The sequence below is a fragment of the Carcharodon carcharias genome, chromosome 15 (genome assembly GCF_017639515.1).
Source record: "Carcharodon carcharias isolate sCarCar2 chromosome 15, sCarCar2.pri, whole genome shotgun sequence".
In the NCBI taxonomy this organism is placed as follows: domain Eukaryota; kingdom Metazoa; phylum Chordata; class Chondrichthyes; order Lamniformes; family Lamnidae; genus Carcharodon; species Carcharodon carcharias.
In genome coordinates this window covers 30,807,468-30,828,173 of record NC_054481.1, presented here as the reverse complement: position 1 = coordinate 30,828,173, position 20,706 = coordinate 30,807,468, and the positions used below count along the sequence as shown (strand labels likewise).

The 20,706-nt window shown below is 42.3% G+C and overlaps 1 protein-coding gene across 14 annotated transcripts in view; it reads left to right on the top strand.

Moving 5' to 3' along the window:
• LOC121287918 (dynein axonemal-associated protein 1) overlaps window positions 1–20,706 on the top strand; it is an 88,679-nt gene that overhangs the window by 30,871 nt on the left and 37,102 nt on the right. For all 14 annotated transcript variants that reach the window (XR_005945269.1, XR_005945270.1, XR_005945268.1 and 11 more), the window contains exons 6-15: window positions 4,587–4,773; window positions 5,472–5,642; window positions 8,431–8,523; window positions 9,445–9,834; window positions 12,849–13,023; window positions 14,177–14,365; window positions 14,746–14,940; window positions 15,552–15,746; window positions 15,904–16,020; window positions 16,421–16,565. Coding sequence is in view for 10 of the 14 variants with exons in the window: in XM_041205994.1 (XP_041061928.1) it covers window positions 4,587–4,773; window positions 5,472–5,642; window positions 8,431–8,523; window positions 9,445–9,834; window positions 12,849–13,023; window positions 14,177–14,365; window positions 14,746–14,940; window positions 15,552–15,746; window positions 15,904–16,020; window positions 16,421–16,565 (1,857 nt within the window). In the remaining 4 variants the exon portion in view is untranslated. The remainder of the gene's footprint in view (window positions 1–4,586; window positions 4,774–5,471; window positions 5,643–8,430; window positions 8,524–9,444; window positions 9,835–12,848; window positions 13,024–14,176; window positions 14,366–14,745; window positions 14,941–15,551; window positions 15,747–15,903; window positions 16,021–16,420; window positions 16,566–20,706) is intronic.

The following is a 20,706-nucleotide window of genomic DNA, read 5'->3' as shown; positions in this document are numbered from 1 at the left end:
AAGCCACTTGATAGCATTGTTGACACCATCCATCGCTTTGCTGATGGTTGAAAGTAGACTGATGGGGTGGTAATTAGCCGGATTGAATTTGTCCTGCCTATTGTAAACGGGACATACCTGGGCAATTTTCCACATTGTTGTGTAGATATCAGTGTTGTAGCTGTACTGAAACAACTTGGCTAGGGCTATGGCTAGTCCTGGAGCACATGTTCAGTGCTACTGCCAGGATAGTTGTCAGGGGCCATAGTCTTTGCTGTATCCAGTTCCTTCAGCCCTTTCTTGATATCACGTGAAGTGAATTAAATTGGCAAAAGCCTGGCATCTATGTTGGGGATCTCTGGAAAGCCAACATGGATCATTCACTCACCCCTCCTGGCTGAAGCTGGTTGCAAATGCTTCAACCTTGTCTCTTGCACTGACATACTGGTCTCACCTAGCATTGAGAATGGAGATATTTGTGGAACTGATTTGTCTGTTTAAGTTGTTTAATTGTCCACCACCATGTACGACTGGATGTGGCAGAACTGCAGAGCTTTGATCTGATCCATTGGTTGTGGGATTGTTTCACTCTATCGCATGCTACTTCTGCTGTTTGGCATGCCTGTGGTGTAACTTCACCAGATTGGCACCTCATTTTTAGCTATTTTTAAGTGCTGCTCCTGGATTGCCCTTTTGCACTCATCATTGAACCAAAGATGATACTTTGGCTTGACGGTAGTGGTAGAGTGAGGGCCATGACATTACAGATTGTGGTTAAATAAAATTTTGCTGCTTCTCATGGCCAAGTGCAACATGGTTGTCCAGTTTTGAGCTGCTAGACCTGTTCTGAATCTACCTCATTTAGCACGTTGGTGGTGCCACACAACATGATGGATGAAATCCTCAGTGTGAAAACCGGACTTTGTCTCTGCAAGCACCACAATGGTAAATCCTACCAATACTGCCATGGACAGATGCATCTCTAATGGGTAGGAGGGCAAGATCAAATAGGTTTTTCCCTCTTGTTGGTACCTTCACCGCCTGCCGCAGGCCCAGTCTGGCAGATATGTCCTTCAGTAAGTTTTCGGTAGTGGTACTAGTGGGCACTTTTAGTGATGGGCATTGAAGTCCCCCATCCAGAGTACATTCTGTGCCCTTGCTACCCTCACTGTCTCTTCCTAGTGGAATTCAACATGGAGGAGTGCCGATTTATCAACTGTGAAAAGGCAATAGGTGGTAATCAGCAGGAGGTTACCTTGCCTATTTTGGCCTGATGCCATGAGACTTCATGGGGTCCAGAGTCAATGTTGAGAACTCATAGAGCAATGCCTTCCTGCCACCACATCTGATGGGACAGGTGTAGCTATTTTATATATAGATTATTTTAATTTATCTTAATTCTTAATTATGCAATTATCCGACTTCAAATTAACCGAATAAAATCCAATAAAGGTTTTGGTTCAAACAAGACATGACCATAAGGCAAAGATGGTCTTCTCGAATAGTAAATTAAAAGAGAGAGTTTATATTAAAAGGAAAAAATGTGTCTGTGTAATTCCATAATTGGTTAATTTAATTATTGCTTTATTTTAATTGGAGTTTGACTACTCACAGTGTCTTTTGTTATCTGACTTAGTATAATTGTCTCTTGTCCATTTGTTCAAGGCTTATGCAGAGCTTAGCACAAAATATCTGATTTGATACTCATCCATGCAGAAATCTTACAGTACTGTTTAAACTTATACACTTTTAAATCCAGCCTCAATATAGCTACTTGATTAATTACTGTTTCTTCAATTACAACTTAATTGAGGTCCATTATTTGGTCATCATCTGTTCCTGGCTGATTCCTAATTATATAATAACCCTTAATTATTATATGTAAGTGATTATAAAGTACAGAACACAAAATGGCTTTTTATCTCAGTGTTAGCACAAGAATAGTATTTTGACATTGTCAGCTTATTGTGAATATAACATGAAATTAATCTATAAAGAGTAATAGATTTTAAAGAAACAGTTCTATCTTGAATGGAACATAAAAAGGTGAAATAATACTTATAAACTTAAAAGCCTGAATGTTTAGTGTCAGCTCTGCTGATTAGGGTTAATTCTTCGGCTTACCGCCAAAGCACATTGCTTTCAATTAATCTGTTTCTTCTAGCATACATTTTAGTATGTTATCATAGTTATGGGCATATATATCTCTATTGTTTCTGCAACTAAATATATTAATTATTAAGAGTACATATTGTTTTGCTGGCTGACAGAAATGCAAAAATCCTTTCTAAGGTACCCTCTAGGTCACGTGCTGAACTTAGATGATTGTTTCTAGCTGTGTTGACATAATTCACTGTAAGTTAGGTGGATTGGCTTAAAACTAGCCCTAAATATGACTTACACAGGACATACCCAGGAATGGTGATGGAGAAATCTGGGGCAGTGGCGGTAAGTTATGATTTGGTACGTCAGGCCGTTGCTTGACTAGTCTGTGAGGCAGCTCTCCCAATTTTGGGGAGGAAGATTTTGCAGGGTCAATTGGGCAGGGTGTGCCATTGTTGTTTCTGCTGCCTAGTTGATGCCAGGCGGTCTTTCCAGTTTTCTTCCTTTGTAACTTTACTCGAGCAATTTTGTACAATTGAGTGGCTTGCTGGACCATTTCAGACGGGAATTAAGATTCAACCACATTGCTAAGCGTCTGGAGTCACGTATAGGCCATACTGGGTAAGGACAGCAATTTTTCCTTAAAGGACATTAGTGAACTAGACATGTTTTAACAACATTCTGATGGTTTCATGGACACCATTACTGAGAGTAGTGTTGAAATCCAGACATTTTTTTTAATTAGTTGAATTTTAATTGCACCAGTTGCCATGGTGGGATTTGAACTTGTGTCCCCAGAGTATTAACCTGGACCTCTGAATTACTAGTCCATGATATTACCACTACACCACCATCCCCAGAAGCCCAATAATGAAATTCTACCACCTGTTTCACATTCACTGCACAATTAGTCTTTGTTACAAGGGTGACAAATTGGAGAGTTTTTAATTCACTGACCAATGCGACACCATAAAAAATTGTTATTCAGTGTGCCAAATATCTGATGACCCTTACAAACATATTTCTAAACAGGATTAAATAAAAAATAAAGCTTATTTGCCACTTTTTTATATTTAATCGTTATACAACTGAAGCTTGTGTTCTAGTCCTCTAGATATAAAGACCAGCATTATTATCTCTATGTGATTATTATCTGTATGTGATGAGCACAATATACGTCAGTGATTTGTAGCTTGACAGCAGTTGGAGTGAAGCATTTATAAAAGATAGAAACTTTTTTTCCAGCAATTCACTATGTACTTGGTGTGAACAGTGTCCCATGATTCTCCAAATTAGCCATTCTCACAGGGATTGTGGTCTGAGCTTGAGAAGCAGCCTTGTAGAGGCAGCAGTAGATGAGTGAATTGATGTAGTTTAGCTGCTGGTGAGAAAGGCCCTCCCTGTCAGTTCCTTCCTGTATGCCCAGAGTCTCACCACCTCCGCGTTACCCTTGAGGGGACTGTGGCAGGGAAGAGACTGGTGTCCACCTCCTTCAGGAATGTGCCTTTGCAAAGAAGGTCTGAAAAGAGTGCAGTGGTTTTGTTGAGGTTCATCTTGATTAGCTCTGTGACGTAGGACTACAGACTGTTCCCAGGGATGCATATCGAGATAAACATCAACTGTGATTGGAGGATCATTAACTTGGTGAAAGATGCACCTTAGACTGCCTGAAACTTGCTGGTCTTCCTGTGAAATGAGTTGCCCACAACCGAATATTGCAGACTGGCGCATTCCAAGGTCCAGGACATTGTGCTGAGTGATGCACTAAAGCTTCATGCAGCCACTGCAAAGCTGCATTGGAGAGAGGCCACCCTCTGAGGCCTTTCAGTCATGGTAAACTGAGAGGCTGGAAACTGGGTAAAACCCCTTGGGCTGTATGTTTGATATGTAATGAATATTGTAAATAGTAACTGCAATTGTAAATGTAGTGAGTAAAAAAAAATCCAATGTACTTTTATAAATTTTATGAATAAAGTCTATTTTTGGAAAAAAAGATGTAGATAGGTGAATTTAATTTTTCTGGTGTATGTGCTGATCAAAGTGAGGAGTGGAACACCTACTTTAAGCACTCTGTGAGTGTCAGGCCAGGTCAGGTCAGGAATTGGCTAAATCAGATACAGACAAATGCTTCCTTTCCACCTCTTGTAACATGCCTTCATCCCATATAATTAGATAGGGTACAGTTGACTTGTTAAAGATGCATGGCTGATTTTTCTTTAGTTCATTAGCATGCATTATAACTTCGATTTACCGATTGTAAAAGTTACAATGGATGACAACGTTTCCTGGGTGACTGCACATACTTAATTACTGCTAAGAATACAGAGCGCTCCTCAGTTACAAGCTGTAAGGAACCATATACTAATGGAACTATGTGCTACATTGTCTCAGAGTTGCACCTTAACTAGCTTTTGTACAACTACTTGTTTTATTGTGTGAAAAGAAATGCAAATCTGCATCTAGTGTAAGCGGATTTCACTCTGTGTTCTCATTTTGCTATACAGTACCTTCTCGTGTCAATAGAGAACAGAGCCTAATGGAACAGCTCACCTCACTGTCTGTCAAGCAGTCAGGGGGAGTTGTCACGTTGACCAACCAAACACCAGTGTGTAATGGAGAGCACCAGCCTGACAGGGCGAGATGGACCAGGCTTGATGGAGGCAAAACCAATGACCTCAAATATTTCCTGAGGTATAAAACAAGTTAGTAATCAATAATATGAGAGTTTAATTTGTTAAAAATATGGTTTCAGAAAATGTGCTTTTAAGTTTAAAATGTGCTTTTAGTTGAAAATCAGGGAATGGGAATCAGAAACAAAGCTATTTGGCAGTCATTAGGAACTTTGGATAATATATTAAAAATGAATGAATTAAGTTCACACCTAACAATATATATATATTTCATTCAGTGATTAAGATATGTAAAGAACATTTCAGTAAGTGTCTTACTGTCAATTAATTAATTTTGATATTCAGAGTAGTTGTAGGCAAAAATAGATCAATTTGCACACTACAAACTCTCACAAATAGCAAATGAGAAAAATGCCAAATTAATTTGTTATTTTGGGTGGTGTTGATTGACGGTGGAAAATTAGCCAAGACATCGAGAGAACTCTTTTCCTCTTTGAATTTTGTTGTGGGATCTCTAATGTTCATGACGTTCTGAGAGACTGATTGCATTTTTAAAGCGCCTAATCATTTCTTGACCTACCAGGTTCTGGAAACCACATTCTGTCAAAGTTATGATGGCGAAATAGGAATAACATCAAGGAAATTGCCAGCCATGATTTCAGATCTGCATAGGGAGGTGTATTTGTTACCTCACAGTATAGCTTTTTGTTAAACAATAGCCTTAATAATCTTTTCTATTTTCGCATTTCATGCTCTCAGTCCTGAAGCAAACACATGTACCAGGTGGATGGAAGAAAAGCTGACAATGAGAAAGGATTCTGAACCAAAAACTGTTTTCATTGACCTACGGAACTGGGAGCAGGAAAGAAGGACATCACAGACAGACAGCAGAAACAGTAAGGAGAAGCTCACATGTCTGCAGAATGAAAGGTAATGGGCAGTAATCCAGGGTAACATGCTGTAAGTGTGTTTAGGAAGAAGTATTCAGTCTGTGCTAACAGGTCTGCTGAATTGGTTCCCAGTGCAAAACAGTTCCTATGTAGATGGGCTACACACTCCATGAATTCTGAATATTGAAAGATAAGACTTGTCTTCTCCATATCTGTACAAATAGTGTGTCACTGAAGTATTTATTTCATAGCAGATTTTTGAGATCGAATCCCTGTCCGTTTTAAAGGGGTATTTAATTTAAATTTAGATCCAGTTTTATTTAGTTGTACACGGCATGATTAATCGGTTCCGAATTGACCTTCTAAAATGGATTAGTTTGAATGAGACTCAACAATAAAGCAAGACAGGACTCTGAATTAGCAAATAATATGAAAGCTTATTTAAAAAGAAAGGAAAAGATATACTTATCAATGTACGACTGACCTTTACATCTGCAGTTTGGGTAAACACCCCAGGTTGAAGTGTAAATTTTCCTCTCGTTCTCTCTCTGGTAGTGGTTTCCCACAAATCCTGCCCAGGAGGCACTCCGTATCACCATGACCTTAGTCCAACCTGCAAGCAACAAAATGGCTCTTGGAACCCACTTTTAACTCTTGAAATAGCCTTACCTCATCTCAAATTAATTCTGTTGTAATTATCCGATTGGTCATTGTTGTTACCAGGTTAATTTAGTTGGATTTAGTCAATTACGTACATTGTTCCATGGAGAAGAACAATGGAACATTTCTTAATCTTTGTTTTATTTGAGTTTGGACAATTCTCCATTCATTCTCTTATTCCTTGATAAGCAAAGAGGTGAAAGGTTATTTGGGGCAGGCAGGAATGTGGAGTTGAGATTGCAATCAGATCAGCAATGATCTTATTGAATGGTGGAGCAGGCTGGAGGGGCCTGCTCTTAACTTGTATCTTCATATGTACTTGCTTCAGACAGCCATAGACAGTGGTATTGAGTGCTCTCTGTTCCCACAGAGAATGCTTACAGCAGCAAATTAATACTTTAAACTTCAAACATTAGCATATTATCTAGCCTTTAATGAACTACCTGACTAATTACTTTTCCTTCAATTATACACGGAGGCTCACTACTTATTTGATCTTTTATTGCTGGCTGGTTACTATCATACAGTAATTAATTAATTAATACATCTGAATTAATATAAAGTATTAAGTAGAAAATAGCTTCTTTGGCCCTATATTAGTACAAAATGGTCTCTTGGCCTTGTTAGCTTACTACAGTCAATGTAATGTAAAAACTTTCTTTTCTTCATTTATGAGGTGTGGGCATTGCTGGGTAGGCCAGCATTTATTGTCCATCCCCAGTTGCCTTTGAGAAGGTGGTAGGGAGCTGCCTTTTTGAACCACTGCAGTCCCTGTGGTGTAGGTACACCCTCAGTGTTGTTAGGGAGGGAGTTCCAAGATTTTAACCCAGCGACAGAGAAGGAACAGCGATATATTTCCAAGTCAGGATGGTGAGTGGCTTGGAGGTGAACTTCCAGGTGATGATGTTCCCATGTACCTGCTGCCCTTGTCCTTCTAGATGGTAGCAGTCGTGGGTTTTGAAGGTGCTGCCTAAGGAGCCTTGGTGAGTTTCTGCAATGCACACTGCTGCCACTGGTTGTCGGTGGTGGAGAGGGTGAGTGTTTGTGTGGTGTCAATCAAGCGGGCTGCTTTGTCCTGGATGGTGTCAAACTTCTTGAGTGTTTTGGAGTTGCACTCATCCAAGTAAGTGGAAAGTATTCCATCACACTCCTAGTTTGTGCCTTGTAGATGGCGGACAGGCTTTGGGGAATTAGGGGGTGATTTACTCGCTGCAAGATTCATAGCCTCTGACCTGCTCTTGTAGACACAGTATTTATATGGCTAGTCCAGTTCAGTTTCCAGTCAATGATAACCCCCAGGATGTTGATAGTAGGGTATTATGTGATGGTAAGCCCATTAAATGTCAAGAGGCGATGGTTAGATTCTCTGTTGTTGGAGGAGGTCATTGCCTGGCACTTGTGTGGCGTGAATGTTACTTGCCGCTTGCCAACCCAAGCCTGGATATTGTCCAGATCATGCTGCATTTGGACATGGACTGCTTCAGTATCTGAGGAGTTGCGAATGGTGCTGAATATTGTTCAATCGTCAGCGAACATCCTCACTTCTGACCTTATGATGAAAGGAAGGTCATTGATGAAGCAGCTGAAGGTGGTTGGGCCTAGGACACTACCCTGAGGACCTCCGGCAGTGATATCCTAGAACTGAGGTGATATATATATATATATATAAGTGGCCAAGTTAAACTAAAATTTACTATCCAGGTCTTCTTACAGCCCACTTAAATGGTTAACAGGCATTATTACCCCTCATGGCTTAATAGCTTTAAGAAAATTATCCATTTCTTTCCAAAGTGTCCACACTGTTACTGAAATAATGACAGCTTACCCATGATCCAGCACTTACAAAGGGAAGTAGAATTTGCAGGCATGTGTGTTTTCCTGAATTACACTCCCTGTGAGTACTTTGTACCTTGGGAGCACTGGATTTCAAAACCCGCCCAAACTAAAGGAAGCTAGGCCAAGCTGAAGTTGTTACCTAATCTCTTCAATATGTAACTTCAAACTGTGAGCCTACCTGTGTCCTGTTGGTTTCTTGTTAGATTTACTGGGTTCATCACCATGGCGACATGTTCAGTCATTTCCTAAGGTCTTGCTGCTGCCAGTTGGCAGTGGGTATGAGGGTAATATTTATCTTTAATTCCTGTTCCTGTACCTGTTGCTTTACATAGTTCTACAGAATCATCCTTTGAGGAAGACAACCAGAACAGCATGTCAACCCAAGACAGTGACCAAGAACAGAAAGAGCCACAGAGTGACTCGGGGTAGGAAGGTTAATCATTTTGTGTGTGAATGAAAATCATGCTATTTGAATGGTTAACTGGAATTTGAGCTCTCTCAATTCAATTTAATCCCATCAAACCAGAGACACAGTGGCTGAAGGAACTTTGTTGTTCATTGGTGTGGTGTGAATGAATTGCGACCTATGTTTATTTGTGGGACTGAGATTACATCGTGTGACACAGATTGGTTATTATATCCATGTGAGTTATACCACAGTGATGCTTCCTGTTAAATTTTCTTCCTGAAACTAAGATATATACCACTTTGTACTGAAATTTAAGGAAACTGTTCAACTTGTACAGAGATCAACATACACTGGTTACCATAGGGGCTTTATGGAGAGATATGCAATACTAGTGGGAGCCTTGACTTCCAGCTCTCATGCTGGGTGACTCAGGTGCATATGCAGCAGGGGGAATGGGGCAGACTTTTTTTTATTCATCCTTGGGCATTGATGTCAAGGTCAGAATTTATTGTCCATCCCTAGGTGGTCCTTGAGCAGGTGATAGTAAGCCATCTGCAACTGAGTGGCTTACTAGGCCAGTTGAGAGGGCAGTTAAGAGCTAGCCACTGTGGGCCTGGACTCACATGTAGGCCAGACCGGGTCAGGACAGCAGATTTCATCAGCTGAAGGACATTAGTGAACTATACAGGTTTTCAAACAATCCATTGGGTTCATGATCATTATTAATGAGACTTGATTTTTTATTCCAAATATATTTAATTAATTGAATTTAACTTACCCCAGCTGCTGTGATAGGATTTGAACTTACCCCCGGAGCATTCGCCCAGACCTCTGGATTGAGAGTTCAGGAGCATTACTGTCCCTCTTGCAAAATTATGGACTTACTACACTTGATTTTAATGTCATTCATGCATCTGATTCTATTTTTCTCTACCAGATACGGCAACTGTACTGGTAAAAGCATGTTACTGAAGCAACTGCGAAAAGCCTCTGTCAAGTACTTAAAAATGCCATACAATGATTCTAAATGTACAGCTGGACAGGCAGAAGCAACTGGTGAAGCAGCCAAACCAACCCAGATGAAGAGAAGGAAAGCAAGAAGTGAAATCAGGAAACCTGTTGGTGAACGACTTGGAGTGTCTGTGGCTCCAAATACCAACACGGAGAGAAGAGCCCTAGAGGAACTCAGTTCTAGTTCCAGTGAACAACTTGCCCTCACATCTGCTCCCACACTGAAAAACTGTGCTTCAAAAGTCACAATACCATCTGTTAGACAGAGTGAGCCAACACTGCCTAGGTTGGAGCAATATCCTGCAAATATAAACCGGTAAGGAAGGGCGTATGTCTGAGACGGGGTTACTGCATAGATGCTCTAACAAAATATCAATCTATTCTTCAAAACAAAAGCAAAATACTGAAGATGCTGAAAACCTGAAATAAAACTGAAAATGCTGGAAATACTCAGCAGGTATGGTAGCAACTACTGAGAGAGAAACAGAGGTAAACTTTCAGGAAGATGACCTTTCATCAAAATTCAAACTGTTGTTTCTCCACTAATTTCCTTTCTCTTCTGATTTTTCTTTCTCTCTCTCTCCTTCTATCTCTCTCTCTCTCCCTTGCTCTCTGTGATTTATCCCTCCAGTTACAGAAGAGCAATGTGCCTTGGCTGACCTCAGTGATTCTACAGACCACCAATGACCCAACTTGGCTATTGGTCCCTCAACACACCGAATTTAAAATTGTCATCCTTAACTTTAAATCCATTCATAGCCTCACCCATGCCAACCTCTGTAACATTCACCAGATGACAACATATTAGGCAATGGGAGAAAAGCAGGGCAGTGGGATTAATTGGATAGCTCCTTAGAAGCCAGCACAGGCACAGTGGGCTGAATGACCTTCTGTTCTGTAAGATTCTATGATTCTAACACCCTGCAAACTCCCCATTTCTCAGACCCTATCTCTTGTGCATTATCCCTAGCTCATGACATTTGCTCTTTCACCCTTTTAGACTCCACATTCTGGAATTCTCTCCCTAAACCTCTCTGTATCTCAATCTTCCTCTCGTCCTTTGAGATTTCCCTTAAAATCCACCTTTTTGGCCAAGTATTTGGTCACCCCTCCTAATCTTTCTCTCTTATCTGTGAAGTGGAAAAGGTGCAGTATAGTTGCAAGCCATTATGGTGTATTTAATGCATCAAATCTATAACTACCTCAGTGACTTGTTGGTGTTCAGGTCAGTGGCTTTCAGGAGCCCCCGGTACCTCAGTCAACAGACCACTCTTCTGTGAACCTGATGGGTCGGCTGACCATCACAGAAGAGCCTGATTGTGTCCTCATCCCACAAAAGTTAGGTAGAGATTGGTTCATTTTTGGTGCATTTGTTACCTCTGTATATCTCCTCTCCCAGAGAATTAAGCTCTGACGCAGAAGAATGGGGAAAGATCACATCGCCACTCAGTATGTGAACTTTTTAAAGGGCAAGTGTCTAACAATATTTATCAACAATAATTTATTGAGGCAGAACTTTGTTCAAAGAAAAAGCCTACATTTATGACAAGTAATCTAACATTCCAGTCAGTGAACACCAACCTTCAGCAAGATGTGATAGAGGTTTAACTACTGTTAGTGAATAAATTGGATGTAATTATTTTTTTCCCTATTGTAAAGTCTTTTGATTTAGAACATAAGATATAGGAGCAGAAGTAGACCATATGGTCTTAAGAGCCTGCTCCTCCATTCATTGCAACCATGGCTGATCTTCAGCCTCAATTCCACTTTCCCACCTGCTCCAATATCCCTTGATTCATTGAGTCACCAAAAATATGTCTATCTTAGCCTTAAATATATTCAACAATGGAGCATCCATAGCTTTCTGAGATAAAGATTTCCAAAGATTCACAACCCTTCGGGTGAAGAAATTTCTCTTCATCTCAATCCTAAATGATCAGCCCCTTCTCTTGAGACTGCCCCAGTATTCTATTTCCACAGCCAGGGGGAACAATCTCTGTCTCTACCCTATCAAGTCCTTTCACAATCTTGACACAAAGATAGGTAGGAAAGAATGTTGTGAAGAGTACATGAGCAGATTGCAGATGGATATAGATAGGTTGAGTGAGTGGGTGAAGATCTGACAAGTGGAGTATAATTTAGGAAAATGTGAAGTTGTTCACTTTGGCAGGAAGAACAAAAACCAGAGTATTACTTAAATGGAGAACGGCTGCATAATTCTGAGGTGCAGAGGGATCTAGATGTTCTCGTACGTGAGTCACAAAAAGTTAGTATGCAAGTACAGCGATTAATTAAGAAGGCTAATGGAATGCTATCCTTTATTATGAGAGGGATTGAACATAAAAATAAGGATGTTATGCTTCAGTTATACAGGGCATTGGTAAGACTGCACCTCGAATAGTGTGTGCAGTTTTGGTCCCCTTATTTAAGGAAGGAAGTAAATGCATGGAAGCGGTTCAGAGGAGGTTTACTAGATTGATACCTGGAATGAGTGGGTTGTCTTATGAGGAAAGATTGGACGGACTGGGCTTGTTTCCACTGGAGTTTAGAAGAGTGAGGGGTGATATGATTGAAGCATACAAGACTCTGAACGGCCTTGACAAGGTGGATGTCGAAAGGATATTTCCTCTTGTGGGTGATTCCAGAACTAGGGGGCAGTGTTTTAAAATTAAGAGTCACCCTTTAGGACAGAGATGAAGAGAAATTTTTTCTATCAGAGGTTTGTGCGCCTTTGGAACTCTCTGCCTCAGAAGGTGGTGGAGGCGGGGTAATTGAATATTTTTAAGGCAGAGGTAGATAGGCAAGGGAATCAAAGGCTAGCAGGAGTAGATGGAATGTGGAAATCGAAACACAAGAAGATCAGCCACGATCTTATTGAATGGTGGAGCAGGCTCGAGGGGCCAAATGGTCTACTTCTGTTCGTATTTCTTATGTTCAATGAGATCACCTTTCATTCTTCTAAATTCCGGAGCGTTTTAGCCCAATTTACTCAGCCTCTCTTCCTAGGAATCAATTTAATGAACCTTCACAGCATCGCTTCCAGTGCAAGCATATCCATCTTTAGATGTGGAGATCAAAACTGCCCACAGTATTCCAGATGTGGTCTCACCAAAGTCCTATGCAATTGTAGCAAGTCTCCCTTCTTCTTGCTGTCTAGTCCCCTTGCAGTAAAGGCCAACATGCTATTTACCTTCCTAACTGCTTGCAGTGCCTGTATGCTAACTTTATTTGTTTTAAGGGTACATCCAGACCTTTTGAACATCAACATTTACAAGCTACACGTCTTTTAAAAAATATTCTGCTTTTCCTTTCTATTTAATTTTGAAACAGTAATCTATGCTGCAGTCGCAGTCTGGAGCCAAATGACCAAAGGCAGAGAGAGCACAAGAGGAAAGAGCAGCAGAGCCGACAGCGGCTGCACAGGCAGCTAGACAGCCTGAAGCCCCTGAGGTCTGTGACAGGAAAGCAGCGTGGTGCAGAGGGAACGCCACTCCTTTTCCACACGGTTAGTGTGTGCAGTGCAGTATGGAAGGGCATCATTCCTCTTCCACATGGTTATTGTGAGCAGCATTGCACGGATGGAATGTCACTCCTCTTTCACAGGTTAGGGTGCGCAGTGCACCGTGGAGAGAACGCCTGGAACATTTTCTCATCCATTTTTTTATACCCACTCAGCTCCTTTTTGTTGAAATCTGTGAGAACATTAAAAAAAGAGCAGGAGCCTCTTATTGTCCAATAAGATTGTAACTGATCTTCTATCTCAATTCCACTTTTCTGCACTATCCTCCTATTTCTTGATTCCCCTAGTACCTAAGAATCTATCAATCTCAGCCTTGAATATGCTCAATGGCTGATCATTCACAGATCATAGGGTAGAGAATTTCAAAGATTTGCTCTGAGTGAAGAAATTTCTCTTTGCCTCATTCCTACATGAGTGCAAGATTTAGAAAGGAAAATGAAACAAGAATAGAATTTTCCCTGGTTGTCAATGAACACATCTGAAGGTGGGACTGGAGCAGAGATACTGTGTGAAGTATGAACTGGAGGGTGACGGTGAGAGATTGAGAAACTGGATGGATCTTGCAGCCTTAGATTTTGCATGAACGGCAAATTTTTCTGGGCGATTTTTCCAAGTCAGGAACCCGGATGCCCAAGTGGTGAACCTTCCAGTTGAACTTTCCAGAAGTCTAATTTGGAACGTGTCTCTGGGATCACTGTCCAATTCTTGATAGCAGGTGGAGTGATGGGTTGGGATTGCAATTGAGCAAGCAGGATTTAGTGGGCCACCAGCTGCCTTCACAGTGACTACCCAGAGATTTGTGCTGTGGTGACTTGAAGGAGCTACTTCAGAAGAAAATGGAAAGGAGACAGGAACATCTGTAGCAATGTTGAATTGTGAACATCTCCTGCAGTAACTACCAGCAATTTCCTTACCAAAACCACTATCATTAGTATTACCCTCAATGACCTGCTCCTGTTATCGCACAGCGAGAGGTGTGAAGTATTAGGTATCAGTGGGGGGACAGTGATACTGTGTGAGATATGAGGTTTGAAGTCTCAGATTCCTTTTATCTTTTGGATAACTGGGCAATCAACTTCCATTTAAAACCAGAGAAAACTCTGCAGCCTTTGGCTCATTCTCTTCTCTTTGTTTTCAGGAGGCCTCCTATTTGCCCAACATCAGCACTTTACCCCAGAAAGGAAGAAGTGACATGCTTCTACTGACTGTTCAACTCTCCAGCTGTGGTCAACTTGTGACAAGTGGACAGCAGGCCGGACACTTGCTGGACAGTATGATGACCACATCCAACTTGTATAATGCACTGGTGTCATGGTTCCTTTCCCTGGTGAGTTTCTGGCTAAAAAGGGACAAATGAGATTCTGAACTCCAGTATTCCTAGGCTGAACAGGGATTGTGGTCTCCAACTAGACACAATCTTATTTTAGTTTCTTTCACATCACCTGGACAGGAGTGTGTTGGTATTTCATAAACCACTTCTTTCCAATATGGTGGTCCATTTCTTCCAAAAAGAATTACAAGTGTTTTGTGTCTGGCTTTCACGGATTTCAGCCTGTTGTTTCCCATTACTTCAATGCGTGGAAGATAGCTGACTACAAGATGATAGCCAACTGAGGAAAAAAAAATCCATCTAATACTTTGAATTAACTGATGTTTCCAACTTTCGAAATGTTTATTTATAAACAAACTGTTTTTCCTGTTGACCAGGTGCCCACTCAGCTGGTTCCTGTGAATGCATTACATGGAGACTGTGCTGAGGTTGAGCTGAGGGCACCGTTTCAGGTGGTGGGTCTTCAACAGACCTGGCAAGAAGATGGTCTGGCTCTTTATGTTTGTGTGGTGCCAGTGAGTCAAGGTCCAAGCCCCAACAAGCCCACCTACAATAAGAGCCGGAAAAACAAGGTCAGTAGTGTCTACTCTTACTATCCATGCTGAGTCTTTCTAATCTGAATGCTGGTTTATCCAGAGGATACTGAATGAAGAAAGATTAGTACTTTGTAGTGTCCTTCATTTGTGCAATGATATGTGTAGCCCACAAGCTACGTTCCGTCCCTCCCATCTCAGCTCTCATAACTTACAGGGGCACACTATGCTGTTTAGGATTTTGACTTTTAAGTTGCTTGGAGATGAGAAAGAACTGTAATGCATGCATTTTGTGAGTAGGAAGACATATTTACAGCATGAGAATAATGTGAATAGGACATGTATAAGGTCCTGGAGCAGTTAACATCACAAGCTGTGCATCTTCACCTCTTGTTCTCCCTAGGAAGTATCCAGGGCTGTATGAATTGCACTGTCTGTGGAAGACGCCCGTCATTTTAAAGAGTGAAGACACTGCAAGGCCGTAACCAGTGCTTTAGAGCCTTGGCCAGATGTGCTAACCAGCCCTACCTATTCTCAATGGGATGCCAGAATAGCTGTTGTTCCTGGGTGACTAAAGGGACAGACACTATCATGGGGATATTTAGTTGGAGAACTGATTACCCTAGCCTCCTTTCTTTGGTTATTCACAGACAAAGGAGGAACTGCGAGGAACGTCAATATTTTATCAGCTAGTTGTGAAATTCTTATCCCAAACATGCCTGAAAGCAGTGACATGGTGGAGTAAGCAACTGAACAATTCTCTTCAAGAACAAATGTTCCCTCCACATATCTACATTCCCCCAGTTCGTCTCAATTCCATGATCTCTGTCAACCCAGATCTCAAGGTGAGCTTGAAAAAACTGTTTTGTTCACACTGAGCACTCGCGGGTCTGTTTATTGTTTAGTTGCACTGGAGGATGTGAAAGATAATATAACAAGCACAGGATCTTTAAATATGTGACTCTGATCAGATTTTGAATTTGTCCTTTGGTTTTTACACAGATGGTTAAGAAAATATTTGAAATTGAGATGGGGTTTTATTGGCAGACAGTAGAGACAGACGAGAGCTATTGTCCCTCAGTGACTGAGATTGGTGAGAGCTGTGAAGAGAAACCAGAGGTAAGGACAGGATCACACACTGCTGTCACATATCAGCGACAGTGTTAGAATGGAACAGGCCTGTGTGAATATCCAGTCAGGTCCATAGCTAATGATGGGCCACAGGAATAAAGAGACTTACATCCCAAGTGTTGGGAATGCTAAAAACTTACTTAAAATTATGGGAGAAATGCCGTTAAGGCATACAGCACTTGTACACAATATCAGTACTCCAGCAAATACTGACTGGAGGAAACACAATAGTAGACCATGCCCACCACCGCACACAACAGGAAGTTGTGGGCAAACTCTTGTATATAAGTTTCTCCTTTCATGTATGGAGGATAATGGATTGCATTAGATGCTTACTGAGAATTAAAGTGCCATTTGATTGGTTAATTTCAACATTACTTTGTTTCAGGTTACCATGGCGTTAGTGTTTGAGAACCTATTGATTAATCCTATGGCCCTTCATCACACACTGCAGCTCATCCTTGGCTATGGTATGGATATCTGTGGCCTTCGACTACTTTACCCTTCACACAGACTCCTGGCTGAGAATGCAGGTAAACAGAATGCAAAGCCAAACGTGACCAGTAGGATGTGTATTCTAACTTAGTCTGAGCAGCAGAATCACTAATTAGTCCTCCTGAAGAATCAGCCAGCAAACCCTGGGCTGGATTCAACTCACTCTTGTCAGCCCCCAGGAGGGAGGGGGTGCAGTGGTATTGTTACCAGATTAGTAATGCCGAAACCCAGGGTAATGTTCTGAGAACCTGGGTTCAAATCCCACCATGGCAGTTGGTGGAATTTTAAAAAAAGTAAAAAAACAGGCAGTTAGTTCAGGAGTCCCCTGGGGTCCAGCTCGCAAATCGGTATTCCATTTTGGAGGCTGATGAGGGCGCTGGTTCCTCCAGGGAGTGCGGACAGAGCCAAGCTTCTGGCATCATAAGCAGCCTGTCTGTACAGGAAGGGAGGAAGAGCAATAGTAATAGGGGATTCTATAGTCAGGGGAACAGATAGGTGCCACTGTGGCCGTCAACATAACTCCAGGATGTTTCGTTGCCTCCCTGGTGCCAGGGTCTGGGATGTCCCTGAACAGCTGCAGGGCATCCTAAAGGGGGAGAGTGATAAGGCAGAGGTCATGGTACATGTTGGTACCAATGACATAGGTAGAAAGAGGGATGAGGTCTTGCATCAAGAATTCAGGCAGTTAGGCAGTAGATAATAAGCAAGACCTCTCGGGTTGTAATCTCTGGATTACTCCCAGTGCCATGTGCTAGCGAGCTCAGAAATAGGAGAATAGCATAGATGAATACGTGGCTTATGAGTTGGTGCAGGAGAGATGGTTTTAGATTCCTGGATCACTGGAACCGTTTCTGGGGAAGGTGGGACCTGTACAAGCGGGACGGTCTACATCTGAACCAGTGCGGGACTAACATCCTTGTGGGCGTGTTTGCTAGTGCTGTTGGGAGGAGTTTAAACTAATTCGGCAGGGGGAGGGGACACAGAATGTTAGCAGAAGCGGGACACACCATAATACAGTAAAACAATCAAGCCAGAGGGAGTACAGCTGCAATCTTCAAGGGAGTGAGGCAAGGCTGGATGGCCTCTACTTTAATGCCAGGAGTATTACAGGTACAACGGATGAGTTAAGGGTGAGGATTGACATGTGGAATTGTAATATGGTAGCCATCACTGAGACGTGGCTGAAGGAAGGGCAGGATTGGCAGCTCAACATTCCGGGATATAGAATCTTCAGGCGAGACAGGGGAGGGGGTAAAAGAGGAGGAGCCGTTGCATTATTAGTTAAGGAGTCAGTTACTGCAGTAAGGAGAGATGATATCTTGGAGGAGGCATTGAATGAAGCTTTGTGGGTAGAGCTTAGGAATAAAAAAGGGGCAACCACAATATTAGATGTTTATTATAGACCCCCAGATAGTCAGTGGGAAATTGGGAGCAAATATGTGCACAATTTGTGAGGTATATAAAAACAATAACAATAGGGTAATTATATTAGGTGATTTCAATTTTCCCAACATTAATTGGGATAGACATAGTGTTAAGGGCTTGGATGGAGTAGATTTCTTGAAATGTGTACAGGAGAACTTTTTAGGTCAATATGTAGAGGGTCCAACAAGGGACGGTCCATTGCTGGACCTAATTCTGGAGAATGAAGCTGGACAGGTGGCTGAGGTGGTGGTGGGCAAGCATTTTAGTGATAGCGACCATAACATGGCACAATTTAAGTTTGTTATGGACAAAGAAATCAACAAGTTGCAAAAAAATATTTTGGATTGGGGAAGAGTGGATTTTAGTAAAATAAGGCAGGATCTGGCCAAGGTAGACTGGGGACAGTTACTTGTGGGGAAATCTACAGAGGAATGGTGGGGACATTCAAAAAGGAAATGGGGAGGGTATAGGCTCAACATGTTCCCTCTAGGGTGATAGGAAGGAGTAACAAGCCCAGAGAACTATGGATGACCAGAGATATTCAGGTTACGATGAGAAGGAAAATAGAAGCTTTTAGCAGGTACAAGGGAAGCAAATCAGCAGAGGCATTACTGGAGTACAGACAGAGCAGGGTGGAGCTTAAGAAAGCAATTACGAGAGCAAAGAGGGGATATGAGAAAGCTCTGGCTGGTAAAAGTGGGGAAAATCCCAAGATATTCTATAAGTATATCAATGGGAAGAGGATAACCAGGGAAAGAGTAGGGCCCATAAGGGATCAAGGGGGCAATCTATGGGTGGAGCCAGAGGACATCGCTAGAGTGTTGAATGAATACTTCATGTCCGTCTTCACCCAAGAGAATGAGGATGAAAGTATCAAACTCGGGGAGAGAGACTGCGAGGTTCTTAAGCAAATTGATATAGGGAGTGACAAGGTATTGGAGGTGTTGGCAGGCTTAAAAGTGGACAAATCTCCAGGTCCGGATGATTTGTGTCCGACTGTTGAGGGAGGCAAGGGAGGAGATCCGTAGGGGCTCTGACCCAAATTTTTAATTCCTCTCTGGCCACAGGGGAGGTGCCAGAGAACTGGAGAACAGTTAATGTGGTTCCGCTGTTTAAGAAGGGTTGCAGGGATAAGCCAGGGAACTACAGACCAGTGAGTCTCACGTCAGTGGCAGGGAAACTATTGGAGAAATTTCTGAAGGAGAGAATCTATCTCCACTTGGAGTGGCAAGGTTTGATCAGGGATAGTCAGCATGGCTTTGTCAGAGGGAGGTCATGCCTAACAAATTTGATTGAATTTTTTGAGGAGGTGACCAGATGCGTAGCTAAGGGTAGTGTAGTTGATGTAGTTTATATGGATTTCAGCAAAGCCTTTGACAAGGCCCCACATGGGAAACTTATAAATAAGGCAAAGGCACATGGGATACAGGGTAATTTGATAAGGTGGATTCAAAATTGGCTTAGTTGTAGGACACAGGGGGTGATGACAGAAGGCTGCTTTAGTGACTGGAAGCCTGTGTCCAGTGGCGTACCACAGGGATCTGTGCTCGGTCCCCTATTATTTGTCATTTATATAAAAGACATAGATGACTATGTGGGGGGTAGGATTAATAAGTTTGCGGATGACACAAAGATTGGCCGGGTGGTTAACCGTAAGGTTGAGTGTCTTGGGCTACAGGAAGATATAGACGGGATGGTCAAATGGGCAGATAAGTGGCAGATGGAATTTAACCCTGAAAAGTGTGATGTGATACACTTCGGAAGGACTAATTTGACAAGGAAGTATTCAATGAACAGCATGACACTAGGAAGTTCTGAAGAACAAAGGGACCTTGGTGTGTGTCCATAAATCTCTGAAAGCGAAGGGGCATGTTAGTGGGGTGATGAAAAAGGCATATGGGACACTTGCCTTTATCAATTGAGGCATAGATTACAAAAGTAGGGAGGTCATGTTGGGAGTTGAGTAGAACCTTGGTGAGGCCCCAGTTGGAGTACTGTGTGCAGTTCTGGTCACCACATTATAGGAAGGATGTGATTGCACTGGAGGAGGTGCAGAGGAGATTCACCAGGATGTTGCCTGGGATGAAACATTTAAGTTATGAAGAGAGGGTGGATAGACTTGGGTTGATTTCGTTGGAGCAGAGAAGACTGAGGGGGCGACCTGATCGAGGTGTACAAGATTATGAGGGGCATGGACAGGGTGGATAGGGAGCAGCTGTTCCCCTTAGTTGAAGGGTCAGTCACAAGGGGGCATAAGTTCAAGGTGGGGGGCAGGAGGTTTAGGGGTGATGACGGTCTGGAATGCACTGCCTGGGAGGGTGGTGGAGGCGGGTTGCCTCACATCCTTTAAAAAGTAGCTGGATGAGCACTTGGCACGTCATAACATTCAAGGCTGTGGGCCAAGTGCTGGTAAATGGGATTAGGTCAGGTGTTTCTCACGTGCTCGTGCAGACTCGATATGCCGAAGGGCCTCTTCTGCACTGTGATCCTGTGATTCTGAAATTTTTTTTATTCATTTATGGGATGAGGGTGTCACTGGACATGCCACCACTCATGTGCCTGCCTCTAATTGCTCTTGAGAAGGTGGTGGTGAGCTGCCTTCTTGAACTGCTGCTGTCCCTGCGGTGTAGGTATACCCACAGTGCTGTTAGGGAGGGAATTCCAGGATTTTGACCCAACGACAGTGAAGGAACAGCGATATATTTCCAAGTCAGGATGGTGAGTGGCTTGGAGAGGAACTTCCAGGTGGTGGTG